Source organism: Budorcas taxicolor, chromosome 11 (genome assembly GCF_023091745.1).
Source record: "Budorcas taxicolor isolate Tak-1 chromosome 11, Takin1.1, whole genome shotgun sequence".
NCBI lineage: Eukaryota > Metazoa > Chordata > Mammalia > Artiodactyla > Bovidae > Budorcas > Budorcas taxicolor.
The window spans coordinates 63,269,201-63,292,801 of NC_068920.1; the positions used below are offsets into that span (position 1 = coordinate 63,269,201).

At 42.9% G+C, this 23,601-nt stretch overlaps 1 protein-coding gene across 1 annotated transcript in view; it reads left to right on the forward strand.

The window, feature by feature from the left end:
- VWA3B (von Willebrand factor A domain containing 3B) overlaps nt 1-23,601 on the forward strand; it is a 179,413-nt gene that overhangs the window by 20,897 nt on the left and 134,915 nt on the right. The window contains exons 4-6 of the mRNA XM_052649405.1: nt 1,928-2,087; nt 6,463-6,632; nt 11,435-11,550. Coding sequence (XP_052505365.1) covers nt 1,928-2,087; nt 6,463-6,632; nt 11,435-11,550 — 446 coding nt within the window. The remainder of the gene's footprint in view (nt 1-1,927; nt 2,088-6,462; nt 6,633-11,434; nt 11,551-23,601) is intronic.

The window sequence follows — 23,601 nt, forward strand, 5'->3', positions numbered from 1 at the left end:
GATGAGAAGGCCATTTTTCTGAGTCTTTCTTTTCTAAGTAAAATATTTTCAGCTAAAACAGATGACACCTTCGAAGATACTGCCTGATTGTGTTTGTTTTATCCTAGGTTCCTATTTCTATCACACATAAATTATTGAAGGAATTAAGAGATTAAGTCTATAGTGCCTCAGCTTTCTTGGAAATATGTGCTATAGCATATATGCCACCTAGCCAGATCCTCTATGCAGAGGCCACACAGACACAGAGGTGAGGCAACCTAGGCCTCTGGAAGTATAGGCCAGGAGGGACAAATCAGGCTGATTCATTTAGTCTGGGATTCATATAATTCTTCCTATTACAAATTCATATATGATTCATGCTGCTGCTGCTGCTAAGTCGCTTCAGTCATGTCCGACTCTGTGCGACCCCATAGATGGCAGCCCACTAGGCTTCCCCATCCCTGGGATTCTCCAGGCAAGAACACTGGAGTGGGTTGCCATTTCCTTCTCCAATGCATGAAAGTGAGAAGTGAAAGGGAAGCTGCTCAGTCGTATCCAACTCTAGCGACCCCATGGACTGCAGCCAACCAGGCTCCTCCGTCCATGGGATTTTCCAGGCAAAAGTACTGGAGTGGGGTGCCATTGCCTTCTCCGTATGATTCATATAATTAATTTAATTATAAACACAGAGATGAACTCAAGTAGCTGTTGTGTTTTTTTTTGTGGGGGGGCAGATTTCCATCACATTTCCAGTCCCAAATTAAATGATTTAATCAAAAGTTTCAAGAATTTTAAAACTTACACTCTGATGAATTCAAAGCATTACTGTTTTTGATCCTAAAAAGGGTAACTGATAGGAATCTTTCAGAACAATGAAAACAATGTAATAGAAGAATTAGAAATAAAGTTGTGGAGTAACAGAATTGTTGCTGATTTGCAAATCTTAATGCTTATAAACTTACTACTCATAGAAGACAGTTGCAACTAAACCTGCCTATTTATGAAAATAACTTTCCTCAGTAAGTTTTTGACATTAAAATTTTTATGAAATACAGTTGATTTACAGTGTTATGTTAATTTCAGGAGTACAGCAAAGTACGATTTACAGCGTTATGTTAATTTCAGGAGTATAGCAGAGTAATTCAGTTATAAAAATTTATACCTATTCTTTTTTAGGTTCTTTTCCATTGTAGATTATTACAAGATATTGAATATAGTTCCCTGTGCACTTTCCTCAATAATTTTAATGTACTTGGTAGTATTCAAATTTTTGAGATTTCTTAATTCTCGAAAGTGAAAAGTGAAAGTGAAAGTCGCTCAGTGTGTCTGACTTTGCGACCCAGGCCAGAATACTGTAGTGGGTAGCCTTCCCCTTCCCCAGGGGATCTTCCCAACCCGGTGTTCGAACTCAGGTCTCCCGCACTGCAGATTCTTTACCAGATGAGCCACAAGAGAAGCCCAAGAATACTGGAGTGGGTTGCCTATCCCTTCTCCAGGGGATCTTCCCAACCCAGAGATCGAACCCAGGTCTCCGGCATTGACCCAGAGATTGAACCCAGGTCTCCGGCATTGCGGTTGGGTTTACCAGCTGAGCTACACGGGAAGCCCAAGAATACTGGAGTGGGTAGCCTATCCCTTCTCCAGCAGATCTTCCCTACCCAGGAATCGAACTGGGGTCTCTTGCATTGCAGGCGGATTCTTTACCAACTGAGCAGGGAAGCCCTTCTATAAATGTTGTTTTTCCCAATCAGTACAGCTTATGGAAAGTCATGGTGCTTTGGAAACCTGCCTTAAATAGCTCACCTGTTTTCTCAGTAATTTTCAGAGGTCTGGGAGCTACATTTTCTTTCTAGTGACATTGGGTGCCTTGTTGCTTGTAGCTCTGAGACTGAGGGCTGACAGCTACCTTGACCACTGCCTGGTGACAGCCCCATGTGATTCCTTTCAGGGTTTCTCAAGAGCCTGTGAAATGGCAGGAAAACGCTGTTCCTGTGACAGCACCATCCATAGCTGCCGCCATCAGCTGGGTTGAGAAGTTGCCTTTTGAGCTGGCTTCAAGCCACACCAGCCACCTGGAAGCTCTGCTGGAGGCGGGAAAGGATGAAGTGGTGAGTGTGCGTCTGTGTCTGGTCCCAGGTCACAAAAGTGGCTTTGAGCTTATTCCTTCACACTCAGTGTCCTCACACTGCCTCTCAGCTGAGCCGGAGCCCTTCCCGTTGCATCACACAGACACTGCCTCCTGGAATCCAGGAGCCCCAGAAGTCTTAATCCTGTTCGCCTTGGAATCTGGATCCAATTGAGAAATAGATGACAGGCCCCACATGGGGATCAAAAGAGCATATCTGGTGGTGCAGAGGTGGATCAGTCAAATCAGACTCTGCTCCCCGAGCCTGGCTGGGCTCCCCCTGCCAGCAGGGGATTGGGGCCACAAGGCACACCCTCCTTTAACTGCTGCTGGGAGAACCATGTGCTGCTCACAGTCTCTGAGCATCAAGAAAGGAAGGCAGTGAGGCCCTGATTGTGTATCTCTAATGCTTCAATTCCACTTTTCCACTTTTGCTCACCTGACAATTAGATAAACATGTCTCTTATGGGCTCTTATGGGTTCTTCCCTGGTGGCTCAGATGGTAAAGAATCTACCTGCAATGCAGGAGATCCAAGTTTGATCCTTGGGTTAGGAAGATACCCTGGAGAAGGGAATGGCAACACACTCCAGTGTTCTGGCTTGGAGAATCCCATGGACAGAGGAGCCAGCAGGCTACAGTCCATGGGGTTGCAAAAGGTTGGACATGAGTGAGTGACTAACACCTTTCTTTCTTATAAGAGGAGAAGTTATAAGACTCCTCATAGAACCCCAAGGATGAGGAAATAGGGTTTCCCCAACATCCATGCTTTGAGTCTTTTCCAGTTCCTCTTCTTCACAAACGGGTCCATCAGGTGCTTTCCAAGGTGAAGTGTATCCCTGCTGGTACATCATCTGTTTTCAGATGCTAATGCATTCACATATATTTTTTGATAGGGACCTTTGGGAAATAAAGCTTTACCTGGAAGATGTGATTAAATGGTGGTGGTTTGTCTCTTTTAGCCATTAGGGTGTGTATTTCTGTGAGTGACTATTAAGGACAGTGACAGGTTAGAGAGGACGTACTCTGAGCAGGTGAGGTCCTTAGGGCAGCCTCAACTTTCTAAGCGGGGCTCTAAGCCTCAACTTTCTGCTTTGTCTTGGGATATAGATGCTTAATCCTTACTAATTGATCCATATTAATTAACATTCATAATTAATTTCTGCTTCTACCCTGGAAGCATGGGGATTCTGTAGATTTCAAGCTTTACTCCATTGTATTAAGAAGTCATTTCTTGGGTGAGGCACCTTGAAAGGAGAGCCCTCAGTGGTCACCAGACTGTTTATTGATACTGAGGGTTGATAGTGTGAAATTGGAAACATACTGTTTATCCTTATAAAGTCAAAGGAACAAATGTTTTCCATTAAAGAAGAACAAAATACAAGCTACTTTGTTCTTTGGCCTTTCAAGTTTGTTTTAACATCTGTAAAATTTCAAATGTCTGGACACTATGATAAGCATTCAAGAAATGGAATATTTCCCAGGCTCTCGGATGTGTGTGTGCATGTGCACACGGATGTTCTCTTTCTTTGTTCCCCTGGCTACCCTGGTCATAGCTGGCTCTGGCGACCTGACCTGACAGCAAGATTTCCTGGTGATCTTACCTTTCTATTTTATGTCCCTCTGGTTTGTATGCCTCCTTTCTCTGGGGTTTTTCCCTAGCCCAGGAAATGTATAACAATATAGTGAGTTCCAGGGAAGTTCTGTGGAAGAGAAAGTACCAAGAAAGAAGTTTCCTGGCATTGGCCACCAAATGCCACATGAAAACTCTTGAGCAGAGACTATGGGGTGTGAAAGATGCGGAACGTATTCAGACTGGTGTTCTCCACTCAGAACTTGTATCTGGCTGTGGTCCCGAGGAGAGTGTTAGTAAATGCAACTGCCTCACATATAAAAATGCCATGCTCTATGTCTTAAAATGAGTAAAGAAAAGCATGCATGGTGACTTCCCTGGCAATCCAGTGATTAAGACTCTGAGCTTCCACTGCAGGGGACATGGGTTCAGTCCCTGGTTGGGGAAGATACTGCATGCCAAGTGGTGTGTCAAAAAAACACCACCACCACCACCCTATAAATAGGATAAGACTTAAAAAAACAAATCTATTAAAAACTTCCCTGGCGGTCCAGTTGTTAAGACTCCACACTTCCAATGCACGAGGTACAGGTTTGATCCCTGGTCAGGGAACTAGACCTACATGCTGCGTCTAAAGATCCCACATGCCACAGCAAAGACCCAGTGCAGCCAAATAAGTAAATATTTTCTTTTATAAAAAGAAAGAAAAGCAGTGTGAAGATAGTGGTCTTTGGGAAAGCATGTCCCCAGAACTCTGGAGCACGGATAACTGAGAGTTGACCAAAAACATAGGCAACTAAGCTGAGCAAGAACCTTAGTGAATAGTGAATAACCCCATAGCCTTGATTAATGAACGAAAGCAAATCCTGACTCACTGCTGGCTATAGCAATTTCTAGTTGATGAAATCTTGAGGGAAAAAACTCTCTGTGTGAGGATTTCAGGTTCTTGGGTTATATCCAGAGCAAAGAAGCTATGTTTGCACTGCTTGAGGCAGAGATACAGGGTGTCATAAGCTGTCAACAGAACAATGAGAGATATTTGTCCTCACCACTTTCCTGTTGATGTACCAAACCCTCGACTATACTCCCTGTGTCTGTTTTCCTGTTTTGAGCTTTGTGTGATTGTAGATCCCATGAGAGGATGAAGCTATCCTCATGCTAAACGTGGGCACCAACACAGCTAGAAGACTAGTAACTGTGGCTCAGTGGAGCCTACTTCAGGTGTCTTACGTGAGCCTGGGGTGCTGCAGTCCGTGGAGTGGCAAAGAGACGGACACGACCGAGAGACTGAACAACAGCAATGTAAAGTGACGTCTAACACCGTGAAGAGGGTGACAGAGAATGCGCTTTCTGGAAGAACAGTATTAGTTGTCTAATTAGGAATCTGAAGAACACTTTCTTCCTCCTGTCAGTGTTTTTAGTTCTTTTCAGGTGACTGACTGGGGGAAATAGACAACATTCATTCGTCTTTACCTCCCATGAGGTACTTTTAAAAGTCAGAGACATTGTGATGAAGGGCCTGAGAGAGTGAGGGGTCAGATGGACTTTTTGTGCCCAGTTCGAGGAGGAGTGTGGTTGCAGTTAACGGGGCTCAGCTCCCAGTCTGGCCATCTCCTGACCCCCTGCCACCCTGTCCCCACCTGCCTCCTTAGGCACAGACTGTCCCCCCTTTGCTGCCACTGACTGGGCATTCTAAGCAGCTGGGAGCTGACCCTCTGCCCACCTGTCTCTGGGTCAGGTAGGCTTAAGTCCCAGCTTTGAAGTCGAGGTGAAGTAACTGACTATCTGCCTTCAGCTAACCCGGGATGGGGGATGTGTAATTAGAGGCTCCTGAATCCTGAAGGGCTGGTGACATCTGTTTATCCCTTACAACAGAACACATGTGCTGGAGGTTCTGGCCAGGTTATAAGTAGAGAATCACTTAGGGTGTTTGGTGGGGTTAGGTTTAGATGATGTGCATTCCTGGCCCTCCCTGTGGTTTTTTACTTCCTGAGATTTATATACATGAGTAAGTGTAAGTCATCATGTTTCAGCTCTATCATGAAGCCAATTGCATAAGCTCCTTTTCACAGTGAAGAAACTGAACTTACACCGCTTTCCCAAGGTTACGGAACTCAATAGTGGCAGAGGAGACCCTTAGAGCAGTGTGGTTAAGGGTGGGGCAGGACCACTGCTTGGGGCCCTGTGGATGGAGTCGATGTCTGTAAGTTATGCAGGGACCACTTTGTCATCGTCTCCTTTCTGGGTGAGGTATGCATCTCCCAGATCCTTGGTTTAAGCTTGGGATGTGTGTGTGTGTCTCCCCAGGTATCTGTCCCCTGAGGTGAGACCAGAGGGTGAACCAGCTGGGAATATGCCCTCCTCCCCACACACAGCCTCAGACTGAGGATGTCTGAGTTTGCACTGTAGAATTCTGGCACCAACATGGGGAATTGCTAATAAGCTTCCTGCTCCCAGTTTTATGCCAATACTTCTTCATTCCTGGACTTGAAAATAGCCACTCCTGACCTCATAACGTATTTGTGGGCTCAGAAGAAGCTTTTCTCCAAATCTGCCAGTCATATCCTTTCCATGTAAAGCCTGAGACTTCTTGGCACCAGGCCTTGAATATCTCACTTCTTGACTTTGGCCCCCATGCATCCTCAAGAAACGTTGAGGAGTGCTGCTCTTCTTTCTGCCCATTTATCTTTTTAAAGAGGCAGTTTTATAGAGATTATATGGCCCATGAGTCTGATTCAAGGATAGGGTGTGTCAGGGAAGTAAACCGATGGCACCACTGTTTTGCAGATTGAATCCATTTACTACTTCGTGGTGGGAGACGTTCCCGAGGAACCCAAGGAGCTTCTCCTTCAGCACGCTTTGGAGATCCCCTGTCCTGTCTGCACGGTGTCCTTCAATGCCAGAGGACAGGGCACCATAGCCTTCCTGAAGGACTTGAGTGCCAAGACCTTCGGCAGGTAGGCCAAAAACAGGCTCCAGGGAGACTGAGTGAACTGGCTGCTTGCATGAAGTCAGCGGTGGGTCTTGATTCCGAGTGGTTTTCATGACCAATCAGTTGCTATGGGATTTCCCTGGTGCTCCAGTAGTAAAGAAACCACCTGCCAACGAAGGGGACAAGGGTTAAGTCCCTGGTCTGGAAAGATTCCACGTGCTGCAGAGCAACTAAGCCCACAAGCCACGACTCCTGAGCCTCCAAGTGTAGAGCTCATGCCCCGAAACAAGAGATGTCACCACAATGAGAAGCCCACACACAGCGACGAGGACCCAGTGCGGCCAAAAAATTGGTTTCTCTGATCTTCTCTCTCCAGGCGCGTTTAGTCTCCATTCCCCTTTGCACCTGTGTTGTTGTTCAGTCGCTCAGTTGTGTCCTGCTCTTTGCTAACCCATGGACTGCAGCATACTAGGCTTCCCTGTCCTTCACCGTCTCCTGGAGTTTGCTCAAACTCATGTCCATTGAGTCAGTGATGCCATCCAACAATCTCATTCTCTGTCACTCCCTTCTCCTCCTGCCCTCAATCTTTCCCAGAATCAGATTCTTTTCCAATGAATCAGCTCTTTGCATCAAGTGGCCAAAGTATTGGAGTTTCAGCTTCAGCATCACTCCTTCCAGTAAATATTCAGGGTTGATTTCCTTTAGGATTGACTGGTTTGATCTCCTTGCTGTCCAAGGGACTCCCAGATGTCTTCTCCAGCACCAAAAATTGAAAGCATCAATTCTTCAGTGCTCAGCCTCCTTTATGGTCCAACTCTTACATCCATACATGACTACTGTAAAAAACCATGGCTTTGACTATATGGACCTTTGGCTGAAAAATGATGTCTTTGCTTTTTAATACACTGTCTTGGTTTGTCATAGTTTTTCTTCCAAGGACAAGTATCTTCTAACTTCATGGTTGTAAATCACCATCTGCTGTGATTTTGGAGCCCAAGAAAATAAAACCTGCCAGTGTTTCCATTGTTTTCCCATCTATTTGCCATGAAGTAATGGGACTGGATGCCATGATCTTAGTTTTTTAACTGTTGAATTTTAAGCCAACTTTTACACCCTCCTCTTTCACCTTCATCAAGAGACTCTTTAGTTCCTCTTCACTTTCTGCCATTAGGGTGATGCCATCTGCATGTCTGAGGTTATTGATATTTCTCCTGGCAATCTTGATTCCAGCTTGTGCTTCATCCAGTCTGGCATCTCACATGATGTTCACTCTGCATATAAGTTAAATGAGCAAGGTAACAATATACAACCTTGACGTACTGCTTTCCCAATTTTGGACCAGTCTGTTGTTCCATGTCCGGTTCTAACTGTTGCTTCTTGACCTACTTATAGGCTTTTCAGGAGGCAGGTAAGATGGTCTGGTATTCCCATCTCTTTAAGAATTTTCCAGTTTGTTGTGACTCATATGGTCAAAGGCTTTAGTATAGTCAATGAAGCAGATTTTTTTGGGAATTCTCTTGCTTTTTTATGATCCAATGGATGTTGGCAATTTGATCTCTCGTTCCTCTGCTTTTTCTAAATCTAGCTTGTACATCTGGAAGTTCTTGATTCATGTACTGTTGAAGCCTAGCTTAAAGGATTTTGAGCATTATCTTGCTAGCATGTGAGATGAGCACAATTGTGCAGTAGTTTGAACGTTCTTCGGCATTGTCCTTCTTTGGGATTAGAATGAAAACTGACCTCTTCTAGTCCTGCGGCCACGGCTGAGTTTTCCAAATGTGCTGGCATATTGAGTGCAGCACTTTCACAGCATCATCTTTTAGGATTCGAAGTAGCTCACCTGGAATTCCATCACCTCCACTAGCTTTGTTTGTACTAATCCTTCCTATTTATACAGTTCATGGTGTTTTCATTGCAGGTATACTGGGGTGGTTTGCCATTCCCTCCTCCAGTGGATGGATCATGTTTTGTCAGAACTGTCCACTATGATCCGTCCATCTTGGGTGGCCCTGCACACCATGGCTCATTGCTTCCTTAAGTTATGCAAGCCCCTTCACCACAACAAGGCAGTGATCCGTGAAGGGGATCATAAAAAACTGGAAAACTCTTAAAGAGCTGGGAATACCAGACCACCTGACCTGCCTCCTGAGAAACCTGTATACAGGTCAAGAGGCAACAGTTAGAACTGTACTTGGAACAACAGACTGGTTCCAAATTGGGAAAGAGTATGTCAAGTATTGTCACCCTGCTTATTTAACTTATATGCAGAGGACATCATGTGAAATGCCGAGCTGGATGAAGCACAAGCTGGAATCAAGATTGCCGGGAGAAATAGCAATAACTTCAGATATTCAGATGATACCACCCTTTTGGCAGAAAGTGAAAAACTAAAAAGCCTTTTCATGAAAGTGAAAGAGGAGAGTGAAAAAGTTGGCTTGAAACTCAACATTCAGGAAATTAAGATCATGGCATCCAGTCCCATCACTTCATAGCAAATAGATGGGGGAACAGTGGAAACAGTGACAGACTTCATTTTCTTGGGCTCCAAAATCACAGCAGATGGTGACTGCAGCCATGAAATTAAAAGATGCTTGCTCCTTGGAAGAAAAGCTATGACCAACCTAGACAGCATATTAAAAAGCAGAGACATTATTTTGCCAACTAAGTTCCATCTAGTCAAAACTATGGTTTTCCCAGTAGTCACGTTATGGATGTGATAGTTGAACCATAAAGAAAGCCAAGCACTGAAGAACTGATGCTTTTGAACTGTGGTATTGGAGAAGAGTCTTGAGAGTCCCTTGGACCACAAGGAGATCCAGCCAGTCCATCCTAAAGGAGATCAGTCCTGAATATTCATTGGAAGGACTGATGCTAAAGCTAAAATTCCAGTACTTTGGCCCCCTGATGCATAGAACTGATTCATTGGAAAAGACCCTGATGCTGGAAAAGATTGAAGGCAGGAGAGAAGGGGATGACAAAGGATGAGATGGTTGGATGGCATCACCAACTCAATGGACATGAATTTGAGTAAGCTCTGGGAGTTAGCAATGGACAGGGAAGCCTGGTGTGCTGTGGTCCATGGGGTCACGAAGAATCAGACACGAGTGAGCAACTGAACTGAACTGAACTGATGGTTGTGAGAACTGGACCATAAAGAAGTCAGAATGCTGAAGAATTGTCACTTTTGAACTGTGGTTTTGGAGGAGACTGTTGAGAATCCCGTGGGCAGCAAGGAGGTCAGACCAGTGAATCCTAAAGGAAATCAGCTCTGAATATTCACTGGAAGGATTGATGCTGAAGTAGAAGTTCTAATACTTTGGCCACCTGATGTGAAGAGCTGATCTTGATGTTGGGAAAGATTGAAGGCAGAAGGAGAAGAGGGCAGCAGGGGATTAGATGTTTGGATGGCATCACCAATGCAGTGGACATGAACTTGGGCAAACTCTGGGAGATAGTGGGAGACAGGGAAGTCTGGCATGCTGCAGTCCATGGGCTTGCAAAGCATCGGACACAACTTGGTGAGTGAACAACAACAATGCTTCCTAAGACCCACTTGACTTTACAGTCTAGGGTGTCTGGCTCTCATTGAGTGATCAAACCATCATGGTTATCCAGGTCCTTAAGACCATTTTTTGTACAGTTTTGTGTATTCTTGCCACCTCTTCTTAGTATCTTCTGCTTCTGTTAGTTTCATACCATTTCTGTCTTTTATTGTGCCCATCTTTGCATGAAATGTTCCCTTGATATCTCTTGGTATTTTCTTGAAGAGATCTCCAGTGTTTCCAGTTCTATTGTTTTCCTCTGTTTCTTTGCATTATTCACTTAAGAAGTCTTTTTTTCTCTCCTTGCTATTCTTTGGAACTCTGCATTCAGTTGGGTATATCTTTCCCTGTATCCTTTGCCTATAAGTGGTATCATACAATGTTTGTCTTTGTGATTTATTTCATTTCATATGATAACCTCTAGGTCCATCCATGGTGCTGCGAATGGCATTGTTTCATTCTTCCTGTGGTTGAATAATATTCCATTGTATATAGGTGCCACATCTTCTTTATTCATTCATCTATTGATGGACACCTAGCTTGCTTCCATGTCTTGGCTAGGGTAAATAGTGCACCGTGAACATTGGTACACAGGTGCTTTTTGAGCTTTAAGCTACATGGAACTGCCCCAGGGACCTTGTTAAAGTGCAGCTTCTGACTCAGTGAATCCAGGTGGGGCCCAGGAATGTGCATCCCGAGCAGCTCCCAGGTGCTGCTGCTGCTCATGGGACCTCATTTAGAGAAGTCAGGCCTTAAAAACTCACCCACACTGAATTCTTTTCATTAGTCCTTATGCTCAGGTCCTGGGGGCAGTGTGTGTTTGCTGAGTTAAAGCTGACTGAAGCCCATCAGCAGCCCATCAGATGAACCAATAGTGCCTGTTATCACCAAATTTCAACACTGAGCCCTCAGGACTGTGGGCACTGTCTGGCCCCTCATTAGCTTCTTGGCTATCAAAACGGTGTTGACATGATGGAACCCTGGGAACAAAAGAATAAATCTCAGCACAGGGTATCATTTTTCCAGGATCAGTAAATACCATTCGGTTGAGCTAAGTGTCCTCTAATGAACGGAAGAGTCATCAGTTAAAATCCCAATGGCTTCTCAATTCTCTGTTCTGTTCTGCCTTCCTGTCTTTTGTTTGTGGGAATCGACAAGGTACAGGGGAAAGCAGTGAATGCTTGGAAGATGCTTAGCACCACAGAAGAGCAAATTCACAGCCTTGGGATAATGCGTAGACATGTGCACTTACTATCCTAATGTGGCAAATCTCTTCCTATTTCAGATTCCATGCATTTGCAGAGAGAACAGAATGTGTAGAATTTCCTGCCTTTCCCATTAAGGATGGTGACAGTGTGATTACTTGGAATTCAAGGAAACTGAAAGGAAAACTCCCTCCAGGTATCTGGGGTCAAAAAGAAGTGTGTACTTTATGTCTTAATAACTCCAGATGATTCCTAGCCTTGAAAAATAAAGCACGAGGGAGAGAGACTAACCGTATCTTTTGTATTATTCATGTGGTACAAGGGCAGAGTTCATAGATGTTAATGGAGCATTTGGCAGCCTGGCAACCAGGCATAAGTGTATTTATTACCTGAAGAAGTAGCCTCAGTGAGATGTGTTTCCTAACTTGGGAAACTTGTAGAGACATGGCCCCAGGCGTGTCAGTGCAGCCTTCATTCTTGGACAGGCGGAGTGCTCTGTGGCCCGGGTGGCCTGGAAGCTATAATGAGGATGCCCGCACTTCCTGTGGTTCCTGCTGCCTCCCCGTCAGGGCTGGCAGTGCTGCTCGCTGTACATGCTGGGTGATCCCGCGTCTTGTGAGGGCCAAGGGCATACAGGAGACTGGAGGCTGACCGAACTTCCTCTTTCACTCAAAAGGTGTGATCAGAGAGTTCAATAGGCATTGAGAACAAGCTCAGGAAACAAGTGAGAAATAGTACTGGGATTCAGGAATCCAGTTCTAGAGGCTTCCTCCGAAAGCAGGAGATGGGAGTTTCTTTGGGGAGCTGATGAAATTGCTAGGCTCGAAATACACTGAGTAAACACCACCGAGAGGAGCGGAGCAGGGAAGGCAGCTGCTGTGGGAATGTGAGATGACCCAGCACAGACAGAGGGCATTAGAAGTCTGAGAAAGCCTATCCTGACCGCTGTCTTCCCGCTCATTTATAATAATCATCAGAAAGATTTCTAACTTCAAACAGCCAGGAGCTATTCTTTGGGGGGTAGTTTGGGGCTGGGGAAGAAGTGCAGGGTACACATGTTTGCAAGTTTCCTCTGTTTACATAACAATGTTGCAGAGGCTCCAGAGAGAAGGGCTCTGGGACTGCGTTGGAGCCACTTGCCTTCGCAGCTCGGGAGTTGACACACACTTTGTGAGTTCAGATTCTGGGTTGCTCCAGAGCAGGGGAAGGTTCCAGTTGAGCTCATCAGGGTCACTGCTTTGGGTCACTTACACCTTTGCTTTGATGGTGAGGTGGACATCTCCAGGGAATTTGAGAGAACGTCAGTTGATAAGCAAGATTGATGCTAATCTAAGAAAAACATTAATTTAGGATATATGCCTTGCCTTTGAAAGTAATTTATAAGATTAAACCTAGTGGGCAATGAATCAGTCAAGGTAAAGACTGTGAAATGTCACCAGCTCCCCAAGGCGCACCAGTGACCATAAATGGGGTTTAGTTCAGACCTATGTGTTCCTTGGCAACTTGTTATAAAGGGAAGCATCTCTGCGTAGCTTACATTTTCAACAGCTACCCTCTTTCCAATTCCCTTGAAGCATACAAATCAAATTACAGATAAAAACATTTTTCTTAGAATGAGGTCCTCAGGGCGTGGCCTGCCATTCTAATGCCATTTCAGTGATCACATGTTCTGAACTAGGGAGAGAATCCCAAATCCTAAATATGTGATCTTGTCCCTTCAATCCATCACAGTGTCCTAGAAATGGCAGCATTTTTACCAACCTACCTCTCCTACTCAAAAAAACAAAAACAAAACCAAAAACCTGCCCAGAAATCCTTGAGATGGTTTTGGTTTGGAAAATGTGTGCTTTTCAGCCTCACTCAGGCTCAGAGGCAGTTCTCCAATCTTGCCCTGATCAGTTCCCCCTCCCTGTCTCTCCATCAGTTGACTCAAGCATTTATCAGTTGAGCTCCTTCAAGGCCCTCTTTAGTCTCCTCTGGAGATAATTCCGCCTTCTGTTATGTAGAAAAGACGTACTGTCAAGTGTGGGGTTGGAGGAGCAGCGCTCAGAGAAGCGAACTGGCAACTGAAAGAAATGTCCTGCTGTTTCCGACTTTGAGGTTTCCAGAGTGTGAGTTCCCCTCACCCCATGCACTATATCAATACTATAAACCTCTGTAGTCAAGATAATAGTTTTTAAAAACTGTTGTAAAATGTACATAACATAAAATTTATCATCTTAAGGACTTTGCTGACAGTCCAGTAGTTAAGACACCATGCTGCAGGGGCCATGGGTTTGATCCCAGGTTGGGGGACTAAGATCTCATATGCCAAGTGGCACAGCCAAAAAAAAAAATTATCATCTGAACCATTTTTAAAGGGTTAAGTACATTCTCTAAACTCAGGAGTGTCAAGTACCTTCACTGTGTTGTGCAACCATCTCCAGAACTTTGTCCCTCTTGGAAAACTGAAACTCTGTACCCATTAAAAAAACTCTCCATTTCTCCGCCTCCACAACCCTGCCGCCAACATTTACCATTCTGCTTCCTGTCTCTGAATCTGACTGTTCTAGGTAATTGGAATCACACAGCATGTGTCATTTTGTGACTGGCTAATTTTACTTAGCACATGTCCTCAGGGCTCATCCATGTTACAGTACGTGTCAGAATTTCCTTCCGTTAAAAGGCTGAGTAATAGTCCATTCTCTCTTTGTGTGTGTATAGGGTGCAAGTCCAAGGCTGGCCACTTTCTTTGGTTTCTAGAATTCAGTTCAATGTTTGATTCCAGTGCCCTACTATTGCAGCAAATTAGGGGAAAGTTAACCCCAGTCATTCCCAGGGATGACTGCTGAGCTTTTCCCACAGCTTGGAGATCCTCCGCTGTGCTGAGGCATCGGGAGGCGACTCTAGTAGTTGGACATCTGTTCCTGCAAATTGCCCTATAATTATCCCCTGTGCCCGTCTTATGGTCACTCCATGCTGAGCAGTTCTGTGCTGCTCCTGTGCATGGTGGCTTTGGATGTGGGAGTCCTTTGTAGACTCTACCCCGCCAACCCCACCATTTACCCTGGGCCTTCATCCCAAGGTGCTGCAGAGACTCAGAGCCAGTTCTCACCTTATCCCAGGATGCTCTTCTCTTCTTCCCCAAGCCAAGGGGAATCTCCTTGTAATCTGAGATAATGCTTCTCTTCCTACTGCTTCTTAAAGCTGCCTGCTTTGTAAACCCCAGCACCTCTCTTCAGGGGGTGGGGGATGGGGTTAGGCTTCAATAGAAAAAGTCAGAATGTCTTACAGGCTAGTTCATCTTTCTGGGCTGCCTTTTTTGGGGCAACTTTGCTGTGTTCCTGATACCTGCATCAATGTGGAGGAAGGAGATGGGGAAGAGAAAGATACAGGGAGAACAGATGAACATAAAAAATATGATCCAACGATACACATAGAGGAAAACAATAGAATGGGAAAGACTAGAGATCTCTTCAAGAAAATTAGAGATACCAAGGGAACATTTCATGCAAAGATGAGCACAATAAAGGACAGAAACAGTATGGACCCAACAGAAGCAGAAGATATTAAAAAGGGGTGGCAGGAATACACAGAAGAACTATACAAAAAAGATCTTCATGACCCAGATAACTACCATGGTGTGATCACTCACCTAGAGCTAGACATCCTGGAATGAGAAGTAAAATGGGCCTTAGATAGCATCACTATGAACAAAGCTAATGGAGGTGATGGAATTCCAGTTGAGCTATTTCGAATCCTAAAAGATGATGCTATGAAAGTGCTGCCCTCAATATGCCAGCAAATTTGGAAAACAGCAGTGGCCACAGGACTGGAAAAGGTCAGTTTTCATTCCAATCCCAAAGAAAGGCAATGCCAAAGAATGCTCAAGCTACCACACAATGGCACTCATCTCACATGCTAGCAAAGTCATGCTCAAAAATCTCCAAGCCAGGCTTCAACAGGACATGAACCAAGAACTTCCAGATGTTCAAGCTGGATTTAGAAAAGGCAGAGAACCAGAGATTAAATTGCCAACATCTGTTAAATCATAGAAAAGGCAAGAGAGTTTCAGAAAAACATTTACTTCTGTTTCATTGACTGCGTGGGTCACAGCAAACTGGAAAATTCTTAAAGAGATGGAAATACCAGACCACCTTACCTGCCTCCTGAGAAACCTGTATGCAGGTCAAGAAGCAAAATTTAGGACTGGACATGGAACCTGGAAAGGAGTATGCCAAGGCTGTGTATTGTCACCTTGCTTATTTAACTTACATGTAGAGTACATCATGTGAGATGCTAGACTAGATGAAGCACAAGCTGGAATCAAGATTGCTGGGAGAAATAGCAATAATCTCAGATATGCTGGTGACACTACTCTTATGGCAGAAAGCAAAGAGGAACTGAAGAGCCTCTTGATGAAAGTGAAAGAGGAGAGTGAAAAAGCTGGCTTAAAATTCAACATTCAAAAAACTAAGATCATGGCATCCAGTCCCATCACTTCATGGCAAATAGATGGGGAAACACTGGAAACAGTGACAGACTTTATTTTCTTGGGCTCCAAAATCACTGCAGGTGGTGACTGCAGCTGTGAAATTAAAAGATGCTTGCTTCTTGGAAGAAAAGCTATGACCAACCTTGACAGCATATTAAAAAGTAGAGCCATTACTTTACCAACAAAGGTCTGTCTAGTCAAAGCTATGGTTTTTCCAGTAGTCATATTTGGATGTGAGAATTGGACCATAAATGAAGCTGAGTGCCAAAGAACTGATACTTTTGAACATGTGTTGGAGAAGACTCTTGAGAGTCCCTTGGACTACAAGGAGATCAAATCAGTCAATCCTGAAAGAGATGAGTCCTGAATATTCACTGGATGGACTGATGCTGACGCTGAAGCTCCAATACTTTGGCCACATGATGCTACCTTTGGCTAACTCACTCACTGGAAGAGACTGATGCTTGGAAAGATGAAGGCAGGAGGAGAAGGGGACGACAGAGGATGAGATGGTTGGATGGCATCACTGACACAATGGACATGAGTTTGAGCAAGCTCTGGGAGTTGGTAATGGACAGGGAAGCCTGGCATGCTGCAGTCCTTGGGTAGCAAAGAGTTGGACACAACTGAGTGACTGAACTGAACTGAATGATAAGCATAAATATGACCTTTTATAGAGGTGGAACCTTAACCCCAGGATGGGCTTTCTCTGAAGGAAGATAATATATCCAGTTGCTATTTTTTATTTTATAAAATAACACCTCAGGAATCAGTGTTGGAGAATGGAAAATGGAGAGTTGGGATGCTGTTGGTGACGCATGTAGGTTTGGATCTGCTCTGTTCAGTATGGGAGCCACCGACCACCTGTGGCTAGTGAGCATTGAAGTGTGAATCCAATTTGAGATGCGTTGTAAGGTAAGTGAAAAATACACCTAGGATCTCAAAGACTGAGTGGGGAAAAGTGCAAATTACCACATGAAAAAATGTGAATTATCACAAAATCTACTTAATATAGATTAAATGTCAAACTGATAACATAAAAATATGCATTGCATCAAATATATTGATAAAATTAAGTTCTTTCTAACTTAATTGTGGCTACTAGAAAATTAGAAATCATATATGTGGTTCACCTATTGAATTAGTATTGGATTGTATTGCTCTAGAGCCACACTAGCTGCATCATCACTTTAGTAGCTGTGTAACTTTGGGAAAGTTATTTAACCTTTCTGCTTCCTTTTCTCATCTATAAAATGGGACTAATAAATTACTATATTATACTATATTATATTACTGTTTATGTGCCATGTGCTCAGTTGCTCAGTCATGTCCAACTCTTTATGACCCCAAGGACTGTGGCCCACCAGGCTCCTCTGTCCATGGGATTCTCCAGGCAAGAATACTGAAGTGGGTTGCCATTTCCTTCTCCAGGGGATCTTCCAGACCCAGGGATCAAACCGCATCTTTTGCATCTCCTGCATTGGCAGGTGGATTCTTTACCCCTGTGCCACCTGGAGAGCATATTGCTGTATATTTATATTATTTGTGTTAAATGATGAGGAGCCGGAGAAAAATAAAGTGTTGTACTATGTTCAGGGAACTCAAATGCAATAAAATTAAAGGCCCAGACTTTGGAGCCAGACCTAAGTTTGGATTTATCGCTTAGCTATGTGATCTTAGTTAAGGTACTTAACTAATCTGATCTTTGGCTTTCTTCTTTATGAATGGAGATGATGATGTTTGGGGCTTTCCACATGGCACTGGTGGCAAAGAAGCCACCTGCCATTGCAGGAGGCATAAGAGACTTGGGTTCAATCCCTGGGCCAGGAAGATCCCCTGGAGGAGGGCATGGCAACCCATCCCAATATCCTTGCCTGGAGAATCCCACGGGCAGAGGAGCCTGGTGGGCTACAGTCCATGCGGCTGCAGAGTCAGACATGACTGAAGTGACTGAGCATGCAGCACACACGGTGACGTTCACCTTATGGGTGGTTAGGGATATATTTTTATATATATATGTATTTGTGTATATATATATGTGTGTGTGTGTGTATACACTGTATAAAACACTGTGTATATATTTATACACGCACACACAGTGTTTTAAGCAGTACCTGGTACATAGTTAACCAGTCAATAATTTAGAAGTTGTTATTGTCATAACCATCATCCTGTGGGTTACTCTACTGTTACTACCCCCAGGTAAGCAACTTAAAGACTGAATTTGTTTACCTTTACTTCTATCATTCCAATTCTCATGTTTGTTTTAATTCTTCTATTAAGTACATTTAGTTCTCACTTGCAGTCCATCTGCTTTGGTTTCCCAAGCCATCCCTTGGTTGACTAAAGTTTATCTTCTAATAGTTTCTCCAAGGAGGAGATCAGAGACAAAATATCCCCAGTGTTTCCAAATGTTCTTTTCTACCTGTTATACTTAAGACATCTTGGCTGGATGGAAAGCTCTGGCTCACATTTTGTTTGTCTTGTGTGTTACGGGTTGTGCTACAGTATCTTCTCATAGATCATGCTACCGAGAACTCCAAGGCCAGCTTGATTTTTTTTTCTTTCATAAGTGACTTGTCTTTTTGCCTGGTTGCCCAGGAGTTTCTTTTATTCCACCAAGCTTTATTGAGATACAATTGACATAGTATTGTGAAAGTTTAAGATGTACAGTATGATGGCGTGATACACATATATTGTGAAATGATTATCACAATAAGCTTAGTTAAAGCATCCATCACCTCACATAATTATATTTTTTGTGTTTTGAGAGCATTCAATGTCTATTCTCTTAGCAACCTTCAAGTGTGTAATACAGTATTGTTAAATATAGTCACCACACTGTACATTAGATCTCCAGGATTTATTCATCTAATAACTAGAAATTTGTACCCTTTGACCAGTTTCTCTCCATTTCTCTCACTCCAGCCGCTGACAACAACCATTCTACTTCCTCTTTCTACAACTTTGCCTTTTTTTGTTTTCACATATAAGTGAGATCATAATAGCATTTTGTCTTTCTAATTTATTTCACATAGCTGCCCTCAAGGTTCCTTCTATATCATGACTGATTAATATTGCATAGATAGATATTTTAAATTTTTATGCCCATAAAAAATAAAATATAAAATCACATTTTCTAAATTCATTCATCTGTCAGTGGATAATTCGGTTATTTCCATGTTATGACTGTTGTAAATAATGCTGCTGTGAACATGGGAGTACAGATGTCATTTTAAGACAGTAATTTCATTTTGTTTGGTTATATACCCAGAAGTGGGATTGCTGGATCATATGATAGTTCTATTTTCAGTTTCTTGAGGAACCTCCATCCTCCATCCTCAAGATGTTTTTTGTAGTGGCTTCACAAGTTTACATTTCCCACCAACAGTGCACAAATGTTGCCTTTTCTCTACATTGTCACCAACACTGTTATCTTTTTATAATAGCCATTCTAACAGGTTTGCGGTGATATCTTGTATTGATTTGTTTTTCTCTGATAATTAGTGATGTTGAGCACCTTTTCATGTATCTGTTGACCATTTGTATGTCTTTTCTGGTAAAATATCTATTCAAGTCTTTTGCCCATTTTAATTGGATTGTTTGTGTTTTTGCTATTAAGTTGTTTGAGTTCCTTTACATTTTCTGTGTTAAATCCTCCTAAAATAAAAAGTTGGTAAATATCTATTATACTTCCATTCTGTAGGTTGCCTTTTGTTTTACTGATAGTTTCTTTCTCTGTGCAGACAATTTTAGTTTGATATAGCCCCACTTACTTATTTTTGCTTTTGTTGCTTGTTCTGTTGGTGTCCTACCCCCCAAAATTGTTGCCAAAACCTGTATCAAGGGGCTTTTCCCCTATGTTTTCTTCTAGTAGTTTTACAGTTTCAAAATGTTTAAATTACTTAAGTTTAAGCCTTTAATCCGTTTAGAGTTGATTTGATGAGTGGCATAAGATAGAGGTCCAGTTTCATTCTTCTAGTGTGAATATTCAGTTTCCCCAACACCATTTATCGAAGAGACTATAATTTTTCTATTGAAGATTCTTGTTGACTTTATATGCACAGACCTAGAGACTATCATACTTAGTGAAGTCAGAGAAAGACAAGTGTCATATGATATCACTTATATATGGAATCTAAAAAGAGATACAAATGAACTTGCTTATAAAACAAATAGACTCATAGACATTGAAAACAAATTTGTGATTACCAAGAGGGAGAGGGTGGGAGAGGGATAAATAAGGAGTTTGGGATTAGCAGATACACATGACTATTTGTAAAATAAATAGACAACAAAGACTTACTGTATAGCATAATTATGTCTCAATTTTAAAAATATGGGAAAAAAGGAAATTCCATTGCAGTCCAGTGGTTAAGATGCTGAGCTGCCACTGCAGGGGTGTGGGTTCAATCCCTGGTTGTGGAACTAAGATGCTGTATAGTGTGGGGGAAAAGAAAAGATTGGGGGTGAAAAAAAAAGTAGAAAAGAAGTGAATTCCTTAGAAAAGATGATGATTTTCTGAGAGAGTTTTTGTGTCCAATACGCCTGGCAAAATGTTAGGAAATGTTGGGAAATCTGTTCTGCTCCACGGAATTGTTCTGAAGTCCAAAAATGGTGTGGCTGTAAAAATTTGGCTGATTCTACCTTTGGAAACTAAACTTTTCTGTGTGTTGGTGAAGGGAAAATGCATGAAAGAAACCAGGTATTACAAAACCAAAATTTACTTATTTTAAGGTATGTTCTGGCTGTCTGGCTTAAGGAAAAAAAGCAACCAAGTTCTTATCCTTGGAAGACATTGTGATCTTCAATTAGATATTTAAAGTTTGTGGGCCCATCACTCAGACTTGGCATCACTTCTTTGTTTCTAAGCTGTAATTTAATTTAGAAGCACCGACTGGTGCCTGTTTATGGTTTACTGAGAGCAGTTCTCTCAGAGGTCTCCTTCCTGCTCCCAAGAACTCAGTTTAATTCAATAGATGGAGCCAGAGCAGCTGCACTTCCAAAACTGTTGCCACATTACAGTTTACGAGGCTGAGACTTTAATTATCTCCAAAGTCCTGCTCCTTCTAATAATTGCTTGCCTTGGATTTCTTATTAATACTGCTCTGAGACAGTCCTCTGGTTAATTAAGCACTTATTAAATGCCTTGTGTGTGCTTTGGAGTCTCAATAGGGGTGAGGAGGAAATTCAAAAGGAATAGAAGACAAAGTTCCTATTCAGGGAACCCCAAACTCTTCAGTTCACGTCAGTTCAGTCGCTCAGTCATGTCAGACTCTTTGCAACTCCATGAATCGCAGCACGCCAGGCCTCCATGTCCATCACCAACTCCCGGAGCTCACTCAGACTCACGTCCATCGAGTCAGTGATGCCATCCAGCCATCTCATCCTCTGTCGTCCCCTTCTCCTCCTGCCCCCAGTCCCTCCCAGCATCAGAGTCTTTTCCAATGAGTCAACTCTTCACATGAGGTGGCCGAAGTACTGGAGTTTCAGCCTTAGCATCAGTCCTTCCAATGAATATTCAGGACTGATCTCCTTTAGGATTGACTGCTTTGATCTCCTTGCAGTCCAAGGGACTCTCAAGAGTCTTCTCCAACACCTTACTTCAAAAGCATCAGTTATTTGGCACTCAGCTTTCTTTATGGTTCAACTCTCACATCCATACATGACTACTGGAAAAACCATAGCTTTGACTAGATGGACCTTTGTTAGTAAAGTAATGTCTCCACTTTTTAATATGCTGTGTAGGTTTGTTATAGCTTTTCTTCCAAGGAGCAAGCGTCTTTTAATTTCATGGCTGCAATCACCATCCACAGTGATCTTGGAGCCCAAGAAAATAAAGTCTGACACTGTTTCCATTGTTTCCCCATTTATTTGCCATGAAGTGATGGGACCAGATGCCATGATCTTCATTTTCTGAATGTTGAGCTTTAAGCCAACTTTTTCACTCTCTTTCACTTTCATCAAGAGACTCTTTAGTTTTTCTTCACTTTCTGCCATAAGGGTGGTGTCATCTGCATACCTGAGGTTATTGATATTTCTCCCAGCAATCTTGATTCCAGCTTGTGCTTCCTCCAGCCCAGCGTTTCAAATGATGTACTCTGCATATATGTTAAATAAGTAGGGTGATAATACACAGCCTTGACGTACTCCTTTTCCTATTTGGAACCAGTCTGTTGTTCCATGTCCAGTTCTAACTGTTGCTTCCTGACCTGCATACAGATTTCTCAAGAGGCAGGTCAGGTGGTCTGGTATTCCCATCTCTTCAAGAATTTTCCACAAGGAACCCCTTTATTCCTTGCTTTCTACCATGGGAAGAAGAATGATGATTTATATTCATATTTTCTATGTGAATATTGGACGATTAGACTGCATTCTATTTGCATTTTATAGTGTTCCGCTTAGAAGAAAGAGACCCCAGGAGATGAAACCATAGCCAACTGTTAAGGTTTACCCACACTTGAGATTTGAAATTGCTTTTAAGACATCGTGTTGTTTGTGAAACACATATATTCATTGTCCCATGAAAATGTTAGATGTTTATCAAGGTGGTGAAATGAGTCTATTTGCTTTAAATTAAAATAAAGATCAGTCCTGGGTGTTCATTGGAAGGACTGATGTTGAAGCTGGAACTCCAATACTTTGGCCACCTGATGCGAAGAGCTGACTCATTGGAAAAGACCCTGAGGCTGGGAAAGATTGAGGGCAGGAGGAGAAGGGGACGACAGGGGATAAGATGGTTGGATGGCATCACCAACTCAATGGACATGGGTTTGGGTGGTCTCTGGGAGGTGGTGATGGACAGGGAGGCCTGGTATGCTGCAGTTCATTGGGTCTCAAAGAGTTGGACACGACTGAGCGATTGAACTGAACTGAATTGAATTAGTGGTTAATTTCCATAGGGCAAGACTGAGCAAAATATCTTAATATATAATTTAACACAAGGAACTGTGAATTTTTCCATTATAACAAAAACTACCAATTTCACCATTTTCAATCCCTTTATGGATGTAATATGTCCCCTTTTATCAGATCCATATTATAATTTTAGGTCTCTTGGAATTTTAATCACCTCATTGTTTATTATTATTTTTAAATGATTCATCACTTTCTGAAAAGAGATGTGCCTTTTTTCCTGAAAGTTCGGCCTTTGCGAGTCATCTTCAGCTTTTTTATATCCTTAAAACTGAGTAGGCATTTAGGGCTCAGGCAGTCAGCCGAATCTCCACCCGGGGGGGCCAGTTCCTCCCCCAAGAGTCCTGGCCATGGGGAAAGGGCCACAAACTTAACGAGCTCACAGTCCATTAATCACCTTTCTTCTCCTGCCCCTGGTATTGCTAATATTTCAGGTACTGGAGGGAGAGGTGAACCTTTCCTTGCTGTGGCATGAAGATCTAAATGTAAACAACTTACTACTTTAGGGCCTGTCACTGTCAATATCCAGCACACCTGGGGCATAGCCATATGCTCAAATGATATAAGTCTGTTATATACCATTCAGAAGAGTTTCTTGCATGATTAGGGGCTGTCAGTTATGAGGCAGTGCAATTCCTTGAGGAAAGAACATATTAGGTACTTGGTCATTGTTTCTTCATAAAAAAATAAAAGGAGGAAGGATAGGAATTCTTACTGGAAACTCTGGATCCTGTGCTGAGTGCCTTGGAGGATATAAAGACAGAAGAGACATTGTGCCCTTGCAAACAGAACCTGTAATCCAATTCTGCAGGCTGATACCATAGAAAAGCTGTAGATCACAGCTCTCAGCCCCAGGAT